The sequence below is a fragment of the Cicer arietinum genome, chromosome 7, assembly GCF_000331145.2.
Source record: "Cicer arietinum cultivar CDC Frontier isolate Library 1 chromosome 7, Cicar.CDCFrontier_v2.0, whole genome shotgun sequence".
Taxonomy (NCBI): domain Eukaryota; kingdom Viridiplantae; phylum Streptophyta; class Magnoliopsida; order Fabales; family Fabaceae; genus Cicer; species Cicer arietinum.
In genome coordinates, this window is record NC_021166.2 from 14,443,013 (window position 1) to 14,456,788 (window position 13,776).

The following is a 13,776-nucleotide window of genomic DNA, read 5'->3' on the forward strand; positions in this document are numbered from 1 at the left end:
TCCTGCACAGTTTTTGGGGAGAAGCTGTCCATATAACTTGTTATTTGTTAAATTTGAGTCCTTCAACTGCAATTGAACTCAAAAATTCTCAATAAATGTGGATTGGACATGCTGCTAATTACAATCACTTAAAAGTATTTGGATGTGTTGTATATTATCATGTAAATGAAGGGAAACTAACCCATCAATCCAAGAAAAGGTATTTTGTTGGATATCCAAGTGGTGTAAAATGTTATAGGATATGGTCTTCTAAAAGTAGGAAATGTATCATTAGTAGAGATGTTAAATTTTATGAAGTTGATCTATATAAGTCCTTAACCAAGGCTGCTAATGAAAATTCACATCAAACTGAAGCTGAGAGGTTTGATCTTAAGGTAAAGCAAGTTGTAGAAAAAGAAAAAGATCGACAGAAATCAAGAACGTTCTTGGTTTCAGAACAACATCAGGCTCAACAAGACAAGATTGATGCAAACCCAGGAAAAAATGTTATGTTTCTAGAACGGGAATTATATGATTATAACCCACTCAGAGAAAGAAAGACATCAAAACCCACTCAAAGACATGGTTATGCAGACATGATCAGCTATGCATTACATGCTGCTGAAAAAATCATACAAGAAGATCCCATAAACTACAAGTCTCAAGACAAAGACAAATGGATTTTAGCTATGAATGAGGAGCTGAAATCATTAGAGAAAAACAACACTTGGAAACTCATACCTAAGCCTGTCAACTCCAGAATAGTAGGCAACAAAGGAATTTTCAAGAGGAATGAGGGAATTCCGAGAGTTGAACCACCCATGTTGAAAGCAAGGCTAGTAGCAAAGGGATTCACTCAAAGGTAATGTGTAAACTATAATGAAATATTTTCTCCTATAGTTAAGCATGCATCTATAAGGATAATTCTAGCAATGGTAGCACACTTTGACATGAAATTGTAGTAGCTGGATGTCAAAACAAAATTTCTCCATGGTGATTTGAATGAAACAATCTTAATGTAACAACCATATGGCTTTAGGTCTCAAGGAAAAGAGGATTAGGTCTACTTGCTAAAGAAGTCACTCTATGGAATAAAGAAATCACCAAGGCAATGGTATTTGAGATTTGATTCATTCGTGCTTAGCCAAAATTATGCTAGGAATAATTTTGATAGTTGTGTGTCTTACAAACAAGTAGCATCAGCAATATATATTTACTTGCTGCTATATGTGGATGACATGTTAATAACATGTTAATAACATCTAAAAGTATGAAAGAAATAGAAAAATTAAGGAGTCAGCTGAAGAAAGAATTTGATATGAAGGACTTGGGGCCAACCAAAAGGATCCTAAGAATGAAAATCATCAAAATCAGAGAACAAGGAAAATTGACAACTTCCCAAGAGAGCTACATTGGAAAGGTTCTAAATAGATTCAATATAAGTGAATCAAAGGTTGTCAACTCTCGACTAGCAGCTCACTTCAAACTTTCTTCAGCCATGTCACCAAACACAAACCAAGAAGCAGAAGACATGAGGAATATACCTTATGCAAGTGCCATAGGGAGTATCATGTATGCCATGGTCTTCTCAAGGCCATACATTTCTCATATTGTGAGTGCCACAAGCAGGTTTATGGGAAACCCAGGAATGAGCCATTGGTAAGCTGTCAAATGGATTCTAAGGTACCTAAAGAGAACTCAAAGCAAGTGTTTGGAATACAACAAAAGTTCAGAACCATCAAAACCAGTCCAAGGATTTGTAGACTCTGATTTTGTTGGAGATTTAGATAGAAGAAGATCTCTTACAAGATATGTGTTCACAATTTTTAACAACACAATCAGTTGGAAAACTAATCTTCAACACATAGTGGTATTATCAACAACAGAAGCAGAGTATGTTGCTCTTGCTGAAGCTGTGAAAGGAAGGAATTTGGCTGAGATGATTGATCACTGAACTTGGTGTTAAACAAGAGTTTGTTTGCATATGTTGTGACAACCAAAGTGTCATTCATTTGAGAAGAAATCAAATGTATCATGAAAGAACCAAACATATAGACATCAGACTTCATTTCATAAGGGATGCCATTGAAAAGGGTGAAATAAATGTGGGAAAGGTGCACACAAGTGACAACTCAGCTGGCATGTTTACAACACCTGTCACGCTTAACAAGTTCAGGCATTGTTTGAATTTGCTTAATATCAACTCTAGAAACTGAGATCAAGGACCAAGAGGATCATATTTGAAGAATCACAAACTGAAGTTTCTCATTTAGTACCAATGTGGAGATTTGTTATATGTGGTACTCAATTAAAAGACTTTGGAAATAGAGTTAGTTTTGAATAGTTAGTTTTCAGTTAGTTAGTTAGTTGTAACTACTTTGTTTGTTACTCCTAAATTGTAATCAACTTGTATATAAGTCAAAACAAGAGGAAAAAAAATAGAAGCAAGCTGCAGTTTTAATTCTGCAGAAAATTGGCAACAGAAAATTTCAAAAAAGTTGTAAATATTTGCATCTCATAATAGTTATAATTCAAGTCGGATTCGGTCTCCTAGACGTATGAGTTCATCTCTAAAGTGGGTTAACAATTGTGTCTTTATTTTAGAATTGAAAGGCTTAAATTCTTTTTGGCATAAAACGAAGAACGTTCTCCATTTTACAGTTTGATCATTCTGCGTTTTACAGAAACCAAGAACATTCTTGGTTTAGTTATTCATCAATTTTTGTTTTATTTTCAATCAATCTCTGATCTGAAATTAAGAACATTCTTGGTTCATTGACGAATTGATCTCCGTTTTTAACAACAAAAGTATAATTGATTTTTTCTGAACCATATATCCTAGAAATTGTATGTGATTACATATAATATATTACATAATTTATCTGAAATGAGTAAGTACACTCAAGAGTAGAAAAAAATATTAAGTACAAATGAGATATCTATACGTGTTCCTAAATAGAAATTGAGGGTTTGTTGGTAGTACACCATGTTCAAAGTGTTTATTGAATGAATGAGATTGAATCTTGTTTTTGCTTCCTTCTCCTTATATAGACAAATTTCCTTACAAGTTTCCTTCTCCTTATGTTTAGAGTGTTTATGTGCAACCTCCCCCGATATGTTAGAATGGGAGTTGTGGCCTCTACCCACTTACTCCACTCCCATCAAGTTAGAACTCAAGTCCACCACTACTAGAAATTTCAGTTTTGGTGACCGATCAATCAATTTCCATTATTTCAATATCGATTGTTGTGACTTTTAGCGACCGAATCAACGCCTTTTTAAATTTTGTTGATAAATTACTAGTCGTTAGCGACCAAATCAACGACCGATATTTAGTGACCAAATTTAGTGACTAAAATTTGAGACCAATTTAGCAACCACTTTGAATTAATTTTCTATGTCATTAGCCACTAATTTAGAGATGAAATTTGTGACTTAAGTTGTGATTTTTATTAATGAAACGAAATTTGTGAGGGAAGCGAAAGACAATAAGGAAACTAAGCGATTGAAAATGGTGATGAAATGGAGAAGGGATTGGAAACAATAATGAAAAAGGATTTGCTTGTTTCACATATTAGAGATTTTAGGATTTGTGGTGAGTTGAGAAAAGAACAAAGAGTTTGTTTCTTGAACAAAATGTGAGAGGTAAGTTCGCTACTTATAGAGAAAATTTTATTTTAGTGAAAAAATGGAGAGGGAGTTAGAAACTTTTTCAATAAAAAAAAATGAGGCAAATAAAAATAGGCATTGACAAAAGTTTTGTCAACCAATTTTAGTTAAAAATGAAATATAAATAATAGAGATTGATTTTTCAGTCGCTAAATCAGTCTTTAAATATCATCAGCGACCGATTTAGTGACACAAAATGGTTCTTTATATAATTATGTATTTTGGTCTATAATTCAGTCTCTAAAGTAATCAAAATAATTTAATTTTCAAATCGATCACTTAAGACGAAATTTCAAGTAGTGCGCTCTCTTGAGTTGAGCAAATATAAGTCAAATTGAACTCAAATTCTAACTTGGTTTAGACTTTAATAACTTGGTCCAAATTCCCAAATTAGTCATGACTGTCCAATATGAATTCAAAGTATGACACTCCACCAAGTCCAAAGCTTCACCACAAAATCACAATCAAGAAAAGTTGGTGCATAAGTAGTGTTAAGATTGCATATTAGTACCATTTTGCAAACTATAAGTCTACAATTACAATAAGATATCATATGATGAACCCGTCACCATAACAAAAAATATGAAAAGATTACAAATTAGTATTGTCCAATGAATAAAACGTTTACAATGACTTTCAATATATCTATAGTATTTAAATATATTTAGTCGTCTGATGTTGGTGTATATATGATTTCCACTTTTATAAAATTAAAATCTTAAATGAAATATGTCCTACTATTAAAAATGTTGAATGCCACAAGACTTGCACCATGAATAATGGCGATTAGCTATTTATCAACTGTTTTTTTTTTTTGTTGCCAAATTAGGAAGTGGAGCAACGTTTATTTGCGGGTAGAGTAACCTTGGCTTAATCGGTTATTGAAGCAAGCCCAATTTTCCCCTTGCATGAAACTAAAAAAATCCAAATAGAGTTTATATGGGGAAATGATACAAAAAAGAGAAGATTTCATGTTGTCAATTGGGACAAAGTAACTGAATCGGATTAGTGAATGGTTAAGAGGATTTTCAAGATGTATTGTTATATTTTATGAGATATACTAACAATTATTTTCAAGGCATTTATTAAGAATTTGAATGTAGAAAAAAATTATAAGTTGTATAATTTATATTTTAAAATTACAAAAAATGATATTTTTCACTAAAAACTAATTTTTCATTTCCTTTGTTGATTGTTTACCAAATATACATTTATTAGCGTTGACACATATTTTATTATTGTTCTTGTTGATCTTCCCGTAGAACATAGCAACATGTAAAAAAATGTGATTATTGTATTTGTGGTGCATGAGTGCGTTGCCACTCTACTCGACCATGGAACTAGGGGATGAAAGGGAATGTGCTTCACAAACCCGCAATGACATAGGAAATCCACAAAAAAGGGGTCAAAGACTAGAAAACATGTGGAAACATAAGAGTATTAGATCTTAAAGTTCGCACCATTTTACATTCTCTAACCATTGATGGAACTTTGAATTAATTAGGACCCTCAATGATTTCTCCATCACCGACTTTAAATTAAACTTCCATAATCTACTCGTTTTTACTTGCTAGTTCTATAAAGACAACCTCAACACTTTAGTACATTCTTGTGCTTTTATAAAGAATCTTTTTTGTGTTCTACACATTGTCTTTGTATTTATATCTATATATTGTGTATCCATACAACTCATTTGTTAGTTTTTGCGAATTGTTAGCACGATGGGCAGAATGTTGATGAACTATTTGGCTATGAAAACTGATCCTGTTGTAACTAATTTAATCGATTCGGATTTGAATGAACTCAAGTTTGCAGCCAAGAAGCTGTTCAATGATGCAACTATGCTAGGAGGCAAAGGGGTTGGCATGTCTTTGCTTAGATGGATTGCTTCTTTTGCTGCCATGTAAGATCAAACTTTGGTATTACTCACATATATTGTTAGAAAAACAACTATAATATGAATTAGTGTTTTACCTTGTTTTTTTGTCACAATTTTACATCAAGAACATAAAATTCCTTTAAAGTATGCGATGTTGAATAAATATAACATAACATGTGTATGGTATTTTTTTACTATAAAATTTTCAATTTTATTATTTGGTGACGAAAATTAAACAATAGTACTCATATATGATAATAACACCACAAATGCAAAACTACACATTTAGTTTTGTAAGTTTAGTTTAAATTTTGTTTAAATCTCTTAAGTTTATTTTTTTCGATTCGGTTCTTTAAGTTACATTCATTTGTATTATAAGCCTTTAAGATATATTAAATGATGCATGCAATTCTTTAATTTTAAAATTTTCACTAATTATTGTCATCAAATGGTAAGAGCTAATAGAAAATTCCAACAAATTGACTATCCAAATTACTTTGAATGTACGAAGGAAGTTAAAAGACATTGATTACCTTGTTGTTTTAAGATTATATGTGAGTTTAAATTATTGGAGAAAAAATGAAGAAATATATACCATTTATAAGATTTGATAAATGTTTTTTTAAAGAATTAGTATGAGAAACGTATTATTGTAGCATTTAACAAATTTTCAAATGATCAGAAGTTTTTAATTGAACTAATTCTTGTCGAAATAGAGATAAATAAATAACGGTGCAAACATAATGTTGCTTAATTAAGTTGAACTTAAAAGGATTATATATTTATTTTTATCAAAAAATTATCTTAAGTTTGATACTTGATGGTTACATTAATTACAATTAGATATATAAAAATCATAAATGTGATAAGAAAATAAAATATATTGAATAATAAAAAAATTATTATTACATGAATAAGTACAGTAAAATTTATATAGTCAATAAAAACAATCAAGTAATCTAATTAACAATGAATTGGTCTAATTAATTAGTGTGATCAATATTATATCTAATACATGTTGATTTCAGATATTTACTCGTACTTGATCGCACAAACTGGAAAACCAATATGTTGACTTCATTGTTAGTGCCTTACATATTCTTCAGCTTTCCTGGGTCACTGTTTCACTTTTTCAGGTAATCATGACTACCTCTCTTATTTTTTACTCTTCAAATTCAATTTCTTCTTTTATTTCATATTTTAGTTTAACAATACTGATATTGAGGAGATATTCATTTTTATTAGAGGAGAAGTTGGAAAATGGATTGCTTTCATTGCAGTCGTGTCGAGGCTTTTCTTCAATAAACATTTCCCTGGTACATGCTTTAATTAATACTCCATTCGGGTTTAAAATTTAAGTAAAAATTAGATTAAAGAAAATTGATGAATATCTATTTTTTAAGTTTTGAATTAAATATATAAAAAAAATTTATCTGTAGAAGAAATAAATAAATAAACTCGCGATTCATCAACCTTTTATATATATATATAAAGTATAAGACATTTTTATGCAATGTATCTAATCACATCTCATTATCTAGAAGATACTCTTTACAATAGTATCTAATTACAAGTATATTGAATCAATTGAGAAAAGCATTGTTAATATCAATTTGTTGAAGTTTCCATTTGTAAGTCAGAGTTAATGTTAAGATAACTCGAATAGTAGTTGGATTCACAACATGTGAAAGGTTTCACTGAAATCACTGCCAACTAGCTGATGAAATTCCTTAGTCATTAGTCTGGCCTTGAACTTGTTTAAAGAACCATCAGGGTTTTCTTTTACTTTGAAAACCTATTTGCACTGTATGACCTTTTTATTGGAAGGGAGAGAAGTAAGAGTACATGTATTTTTAACAAGAAGAGCATTTTATTCTTATGTCATAGCCTCTAGCCACAAATTTACAGAATTGTAATAAGTTGATAAGTTGACTGATCTGTAATCTAGAGTTAGTTAGAATATTGTCAGCATGACATGTACAGTCAGCAAAGTTAGTTACACAATTCATTTAATATATAACTCAATGTCGTAAAAAGTGTAACTGATTCAATATCCTTGTAATCATTTTCTTCAAGATTCAATATATAAATTCGCTATGACTATTACAATTCAGTTAATTGTTCTAATCTCTAGATTACTCTAATATTAAGAGTTAAGTAACAAAGTTACATCATATGTATTTAATTGAATGTATGTATTAATTAAAAAAATTAGCATTAGTGTATACAAATTAATCTGAGTTTCGTGTTTTATGATTGTTAATAGAAGACACTTTCGAAATTAATAGAGAGATAGAATTATTGCTTTCTATTTTTTTTATAAATACAAAAAAAAAAAAAAATTAACAAGCGTGCATTTGCGTGAAATCCTTGCAGATTGGATGGAGATGCCTGGATCAATGATCCTTCTTTTGACGGTAGCCCCTGATTTATTTGCTCTTAAGTTTAGGAACAATTGGATTGGAGTAGCAATTGATCTTGTCATTGGTTGTTACCTCCTACAAGAACATATTAGGGCTACTGGTGGATTCAGAAATTCTTTTACACAAAGACATGGAATATCTAATACTCTTGGCATCATCTTCCTCATAATTTATCCGGTTTGGGCATTGGTTATCCATTAATTACAAAACTATCATTATACCTATACCTATAGTATACTACTTGTTGGTAATTATGTGAAAAGAAAATGTAAACCTTCCAAGTACACTTGTTTAGAATCCAAATATAAAAAGAAAAAAAGAAATTGAAAGTTGTGTAATTCATTTTTTTAAATTATGAAAAGTGAAACTTTTCACACAAAATTTGTGTTTTATTTTATTTTTTTTGGCTGTTTAACAAATATATTTAGAGTATTTGTTAGCATGAACTTATATAAAATTTAAGGACGGCTAATATTTAGAGTACTTGTTAGCATTAACTTATATAAAATTTAAGGACGGCTAATTTAACTTCAAATGATTTTCTTTGTTTATTTGAGTGTATTGTAAACCGCCCTTAAAATTATACACTACTAGAATATATAATTATCAAATTGAAATCTTGAAAGTTTTACATCAACTATGGATTTTGTCCAACAAACAATATTGAAACAATTCAATCAAATTTTACCATGTTATTTGTCAATTTTAAGTTGCGATAATTGTCGTGGTCGATCATATTTTTTAATAATTGCAAAGTGTTCCCTAAAATCAATGGTAGTTGAATTAAAGAAGTTATAAATAATATAATGAATTAGTATATGAAAATATGATTGATCTATATATGGAGCTACAACATCAAAATTAGAAACACAAATCTTTGTGCTTGTGTTAACTATTTCTTATCAAATATAGTTCTACTCACTCTCTATAACTTTTTTAACTATAAATTTTGTTGTCCTTTTCATCAACATTAATAATAATAATAATAATAAAGGATTCATACCTCTCAATAGAATATTTTCATCAATATTATAAGTCTAGCAACATTGGCTTCATATACGAAATAAGACAATTTAAAACTCCAACGATGTAAGGAATTTATGTACCTTAGAACATATTTATTTGAAGAAATGACAAAGACCAACCAATACTAAAATTACTTTATTTGACAACCAACCTCATAATGATATTGGAATAAACTCTTGCATCAAAACATGGCAATCTTAACTGTTCAGTTTAAAATTTAGATTTATCGAGAAAAAAAGAAAACCTCACAGTGTAATGGATCGATGGAAGAAATGGTTCTTCATATGATGGTGTTTGATCAAAATCCACATGGCAGAGGACCTGCAAATATTTTGAAAAGTAAGTATATATGTTTGATGTGAGTGAGAGGTAAGAATAAGACATATCTTGATAGGTGATAGAGTGAAGCTTATATAATAATAATAGAGTGGTATTGGGCTTGGACCAATTTTTTGACCATTCTAAAACAATAACCTTTTAAGTTAAATATCTTTCGTACTTGACTTGCACAAAAAACTTGAGATGCTCAATGAACATTCATATGATATTTTAAAATTTTTAAGGATGCTAAAAATAACATATTTATTTTCGTTAGTCTTTTGATAGTATGCTCCATGAAAAAATATTGTACTACTTCTAAGGTTGTATTGAGGGCGAAACAAATTTTTTTATGTCCATATCTACAAGGTCAACTCAAACATTATAATTATTTTTTATCTTGATTTTACAATGTATCAATGATATTATCAGATATTTTTTTTAATGTATATCACATCAAAATTATAATGCAATACATTATATTGTCAATTAGACAATATGAAGAAAATGTCCTCATTTGCTTAGATTATATTCCATTCACTGGACCTTCTTCTCTAGATACACATTATTTCAAAATCCTTATTATATATTGAATCTCTCTTGTCCTAGTGTGGGACTAATATTTAGACCAACAACAAAACATTGGACATTTTAGAGACGAAAATGAGTTCCCTCTCATACCAAATAGTCCAATAATCGAATATATATTTTTTCTTAAGCAAGAGTCAAGTTAGAAAGTAGAAACTATATGAACACCATAATGGTAATGGAATTCTTTTAAGTAATCATTAAATTTATGCACATTTTGAATTTATTGTTAGTTAGAAGGAAATCATATATCTCATAATTTTTTAGATAGAGCCACAAAATTTTATTTGAAAATGTATATACTACACATAAATTGATTTTATTAAACAGATAATAGTTGAATTCAATTTTTTAAACTTATCAAATTCATCCATTTTTTATACTCTGTATCCGAAAACTTTTTTCAAGTTTTTTTATACATAAACTTTGAATTTTTGAAAATACATGTGTACCAAATTTTTTCTTTTAAATTTTCCGGTACACAAAGGTTAGGGGTTAGAATTTAAACCCTAAATTCTACCAAAACACAAATGTATATCAAAAAACTTTAAAAAAAAATTTCAGTACACAAAATTAAAATTTTTAGTACATGAATTTCGGAAAACATTTTTTTAAATTTTCCGAAACCAATTTGAATTTAATGGAGTAAAAATAATTTTTTTAAAATAAAAAACAAAAATAAAAATAAAATAGATAGTTTATATAAAATGTGAGTTTGAAATATAAGTGTTTGTAGGCCCAATATATGGGGTGAAAGGAAAAATCCCGTTAAAATTCTGTATGATCCAACAGTCATAGCCCAAAATTATTCTCAAGGGCATTTGTAGGCCCAATAATTCTAAACTGAAACACAATACGGGTCCAATGAATGTTTGATGAGGCCTATTATACCATAATAACCGTAAAACCCTAATACTCGCCTCTCACACTCTCAGCCTATATAAACGAAACGGTGATTCCCAATCTCTTCATTCTCACAGTTCTACTGCGCATGAGCGTGGTAACAGTTTCTTCTGTGCCGCCGTTTTTTCTTTTTTGTTTTTGTATACAATTTTCTTCACTTTTGTGTCTTTAGTTCCTTCATTTGTACTTATTTTTTCAATTCTTTGTTTTCGTTTTTCGCTAATTTGAATCTGAATGAATCGATTTTGTTGAACTAATATGGAGTTGTAGACGTGGATTTCTCAGTGATGATTATTACGATGACGAGTCCGATGTAATTTCCATTCTAAAAATCATGAGGACAAAACGAGGCATTTGTCTGAGAGGATTCCACTATTCCCGTCCATTCATTCATTCATTTTTTTTTCTGATTATGTTTTGTTATTGTTCTATAAATTATATTTTTGTTTTCTTTTGGTTTAACATTATCTAGTTATTAGCTGGCACGGTGATGAACGATTTATTGTCATATGATATCTCATGTGATTAAAAACACCTCCTACTCATACTGAGTGCCATTTTAATTAGTTTTACTTTTAATTTTAACTTTAACTTTGCTTTTAATTTTAACGACTACTTCGTTGATCGAGTTTTTTTTATGATTTCATTTTAAATACTTTTCAGTCTTATGTGAATTTCAAAATAGTTTTGCATAAATTATTTTAAAAAGTTTTGCATAAATTATTTTAGATATGAAATTTCTAAGAATAATCTAATAAGTTATTTTAAAAAGTTTATCATAAATTATTTTTTAAATATTTTTTGAAAAAAAGTAATTTTTATAATTTCTGATGAAATTATTTTTGTAATTGATTTCAAATGAATTTAATTTTTTATAAAAATCACTTATAAAAAATAAAAAAGAAATTAATTGTTTACGTTCAAATTGTGTGAGTAATGTATTTTTGGATTTATTTTTTTGTTAACTTTTATTTTATGTTTATTGCAATGCTTCTGCTGAATCTTACAACAAAATATAAAAAAATATGTTACCTAATTAATCTCATGTAATTGAGAAAACCATATTAATCCGAATCAACTGATCTTGAAAACCTTGAAGTATTAAACAAAGGGAAAAAGATTAAAAAGAAAAAAGAAATCCATGGAAAGACCTTATAATTTGACCTTTTTGTCAAAACTTAACCCTATAATTGATATCCTTAAAAATGACCTATGACCTCGTATAAAGGGCTTTAGAAGTTGAAAGGTAAAAAGGAAAACCATAATGCCTCTAAATAGCTAGGTATTTTCACAATGTTGGATGGAAAGATAGTAAATATAGACATAAGATCTAGAATTCCTGCTAATTTTGTCTCGGACGACATGACAATCTATCTCAATATGTTTTGTCAGCTCATGAAATATTGGATTGGATGCAATATGAAGGCCTGACTTGTTGTCACAATAGATGACAACTGGTTTTGGATTAATAATGTGCAAATCACAAAGTAGAAACAAGAGCCATTGTGCTTCACAAGTGGCTTGCGCAAGGGCTCGATATTCGGCCTCAGATGAAGACCGAGAAACAGTTGGTTGTTTCTTACTCTTCCAAGAAATTAAGGATGAACCAAGAAAGAAACAGAATCCAGTATTAGAGCGTCTAGTGTCTGAGCAAGCACCCTAATCTGAGTCACAAAAACCTTTGATGCTGAAAGATGAGTTAGCTGGGAAAAAAGACCTTTCCCAGGACTGTTTTTGATGAATCTGAGAATGCGGAGGGCAGCATTCAGATGTATATCAGTTGGAGCCGATAAAAATTGACTTAACCTGAAAAAGAAATATCAGGGCGAGTATTTGTAAGATACAACAGTTTGCCGATCAATTGACAAAAAATAGTAACATTGCTTAGAGGTTGACCAGAAGTGATAGATAATTTTAAATTAGGATCCATGGGTGTAGAGCATGGTTTCGAACCTAGCAAACTTGTATCTTCAAGAAGATCTAGAGAGTATTTTCTTTGACATAAGGAAATACCTCTTTTAGTACGTGCTATTTCGAAACCAAGAAAATATTTAAGAACACCAAGATCCTTAATGCTAAAAACAGTTTGTAAAGAAGTCTTAACATAGTTTATTTCAGCCAAGTTATCACCAGCAAGAAGCAAATCATCAACATAAACAAGGATGACAGTAAAACCAGCAAAAGTAGAGCGAGTAAACATGGAATAGTCAGATTTAGATTGGTGAAAACCAAATTGTTTTAAAGAACATAATTTCATATTCCACTGTCTACTAGCCTGTTTTAATCCATAAAGGGATCGCTTAAGTTTGCAAACTTGAGATTTATGTTGAACATGAAGGCCGGGAGGAATCTTCATGTAGACATCCTCAATTAGATCCCCATGGAGAAAAGCTGTGTTTATGTCAAGTTGAAAAAGAAACCAATTTTTTATGGCAGCAATTGAAAGTAGTAATCTAATGGTTGTCATTTTAACCACAGGGCTGAAAGTGTCAAGATAATCAAGGCCTTCAGTTTGGTTAAATCCTTTGGCTACAAGGCGTGCTTTGTAGCGCTCAATAGTACCATTGGCATGAAATTTTAATTTAAAAACCCATTTGCAACCAATCACTTTTTTATCGGAAGGTAAAGTAGTTAATTCCCAAGTGTTATTGTTTAAAAGTGATCGGAGTTCAGAGTCAATAGCAAGTCTCCAATTGGAGTCTTTAATGGCCTCTGAATAGGAAGAAGGTTCCTTTAAAGTAGAAACATTAATAGTAAAAAATTTATGAGCAGAAGATAAATTATCATAAGAAATAAAAGTGGATAATGGATACGGAGTACCTTTAAATTGATTAGGAACTAAAATGTTGTTGTTTATACTACCTTGCAAGAGAGAACAATGGAAATCAGTAAGATATGAAGGAGGTTTAATGGTTCTGCCACTGCGTCTGGGAATGAATATGGGCAATTGATTAGCAGGAGAGGTATGATCAGCAGTGGACGAAGCAGAGG

At 30.1% G+C, this 13,776-nt stretch overlaps 2 protein-coding genes and 2 non-coding genes across 4 annotated transcripts; all 4 read left to right on the plus strand.

Moving 5' to 3' along the window:
* The first annotated feature begins 95 nt into the window (after positions 1-95).
* On the plus strand, positions 96-1,933 carry LOC140918693 (uncharacterized). The gene is made up of 4 exons (XM_073363479.1): positions 96-374; positions 447-841; positions 1,249-1,638; positions 1,822-1,933. The coding sequence occupies exons 1-4, from the start codon at positions 96-98 to the stop codon at positions 1,931-1,933; spliced, it is 1,176 nt and encodes a 391-aa protein (XP_073219580.1).
* A 3,280-nt stretch (positions 1,934-5,213) lies between these two features.
* LOC101494218 (cold-regulated 413 plasma membrane protein 2) lies at positions 5,214-8,331 on the plus strand. The gene is made up of 4 exons (XM_004509143.4): positions 5,214-5,551; positions 6,556-6,663; positions 6,773-6,843; positions 7,904-8,331. Exons 1-4 carry the CDS (start codon positions 5,370-5,372, stop codon positions 8,149-8,151), a joined length of 609 nt encoding a protein of 202 aa, XP_004509200.1. The 5' UTR covers positions 5,214-5,369; the 3' UTR covers positions 8,152-8,331.
* Positions 8,332-11,064: 2,733 nt separating this feature from the next.
* Positions 11,065-11,152, plus strand: LOC113787874 (small nucleolar RNA SNOR75). Its single transcript, XR_003474396.1, has one exon. It is a non-coding gene; the product is annotated as a small nucleolar RNA SNOR75 (small nucleolar RNA).
* A 112-nt stretch (positions 11,153-11,264) lies between these two features.
* Positions 11,265-11,336, plus strand: LOC113787913 (small nucleolar RNA Z105). Its single transcript, XR_003474432.1, has one exon. It is a non-coding gene; the product is annotated as a small nucleolar RNA Z105 (small nucleolar RNA).
* Positions 11,337-13,776: the final 2,440 nt, after the last annotated feature.

Bases quoted from the DNA above. Each gene is read 5' to 3' on its own strand.
- LOC140918693 (XM_073363479.1), top strand. From the start codon at position 96: ATGTGGATTGGACATGCTGCTAATTACAATCACTTAAAAGTATTTGGA. The intron at 842-1,248 runs GTAATGTGTAAA...AACATCTAAAAG, and splicing joins GCAAAGGGATTCACTCAAAG to TATGAAAGAAATAGAAAAAT. The intron at 1,639-1,821 runs GTAAGCTGTCAA...CAACACAATCAG, and splicing joins AACCCAGGAATGAGCCATTG to TTGGAAAACTAATCTTCAAC.
- LOC101494218 (XM_004509143.4), top strand. From the start codon at position 5,370: ATGGGCAGAATGTTGATGAACTATTTGGCTATGAAAACTGATCCTGTT. The intron at 5,552-6,555 runs GTAAGATCAAAC...TGTTGATTTCAG, and splicing joins ATTGCTTCTTTTGCTGCCAT to ATATTTACTCGTACTTGATC. The intron at 6,844-7,903 runs GTACATGCTTTA...AAATCCTTGCAG, and splicing joins CTTCAATAAACATTTCCCTG to ATTGGATGGAGATGCCTGGA.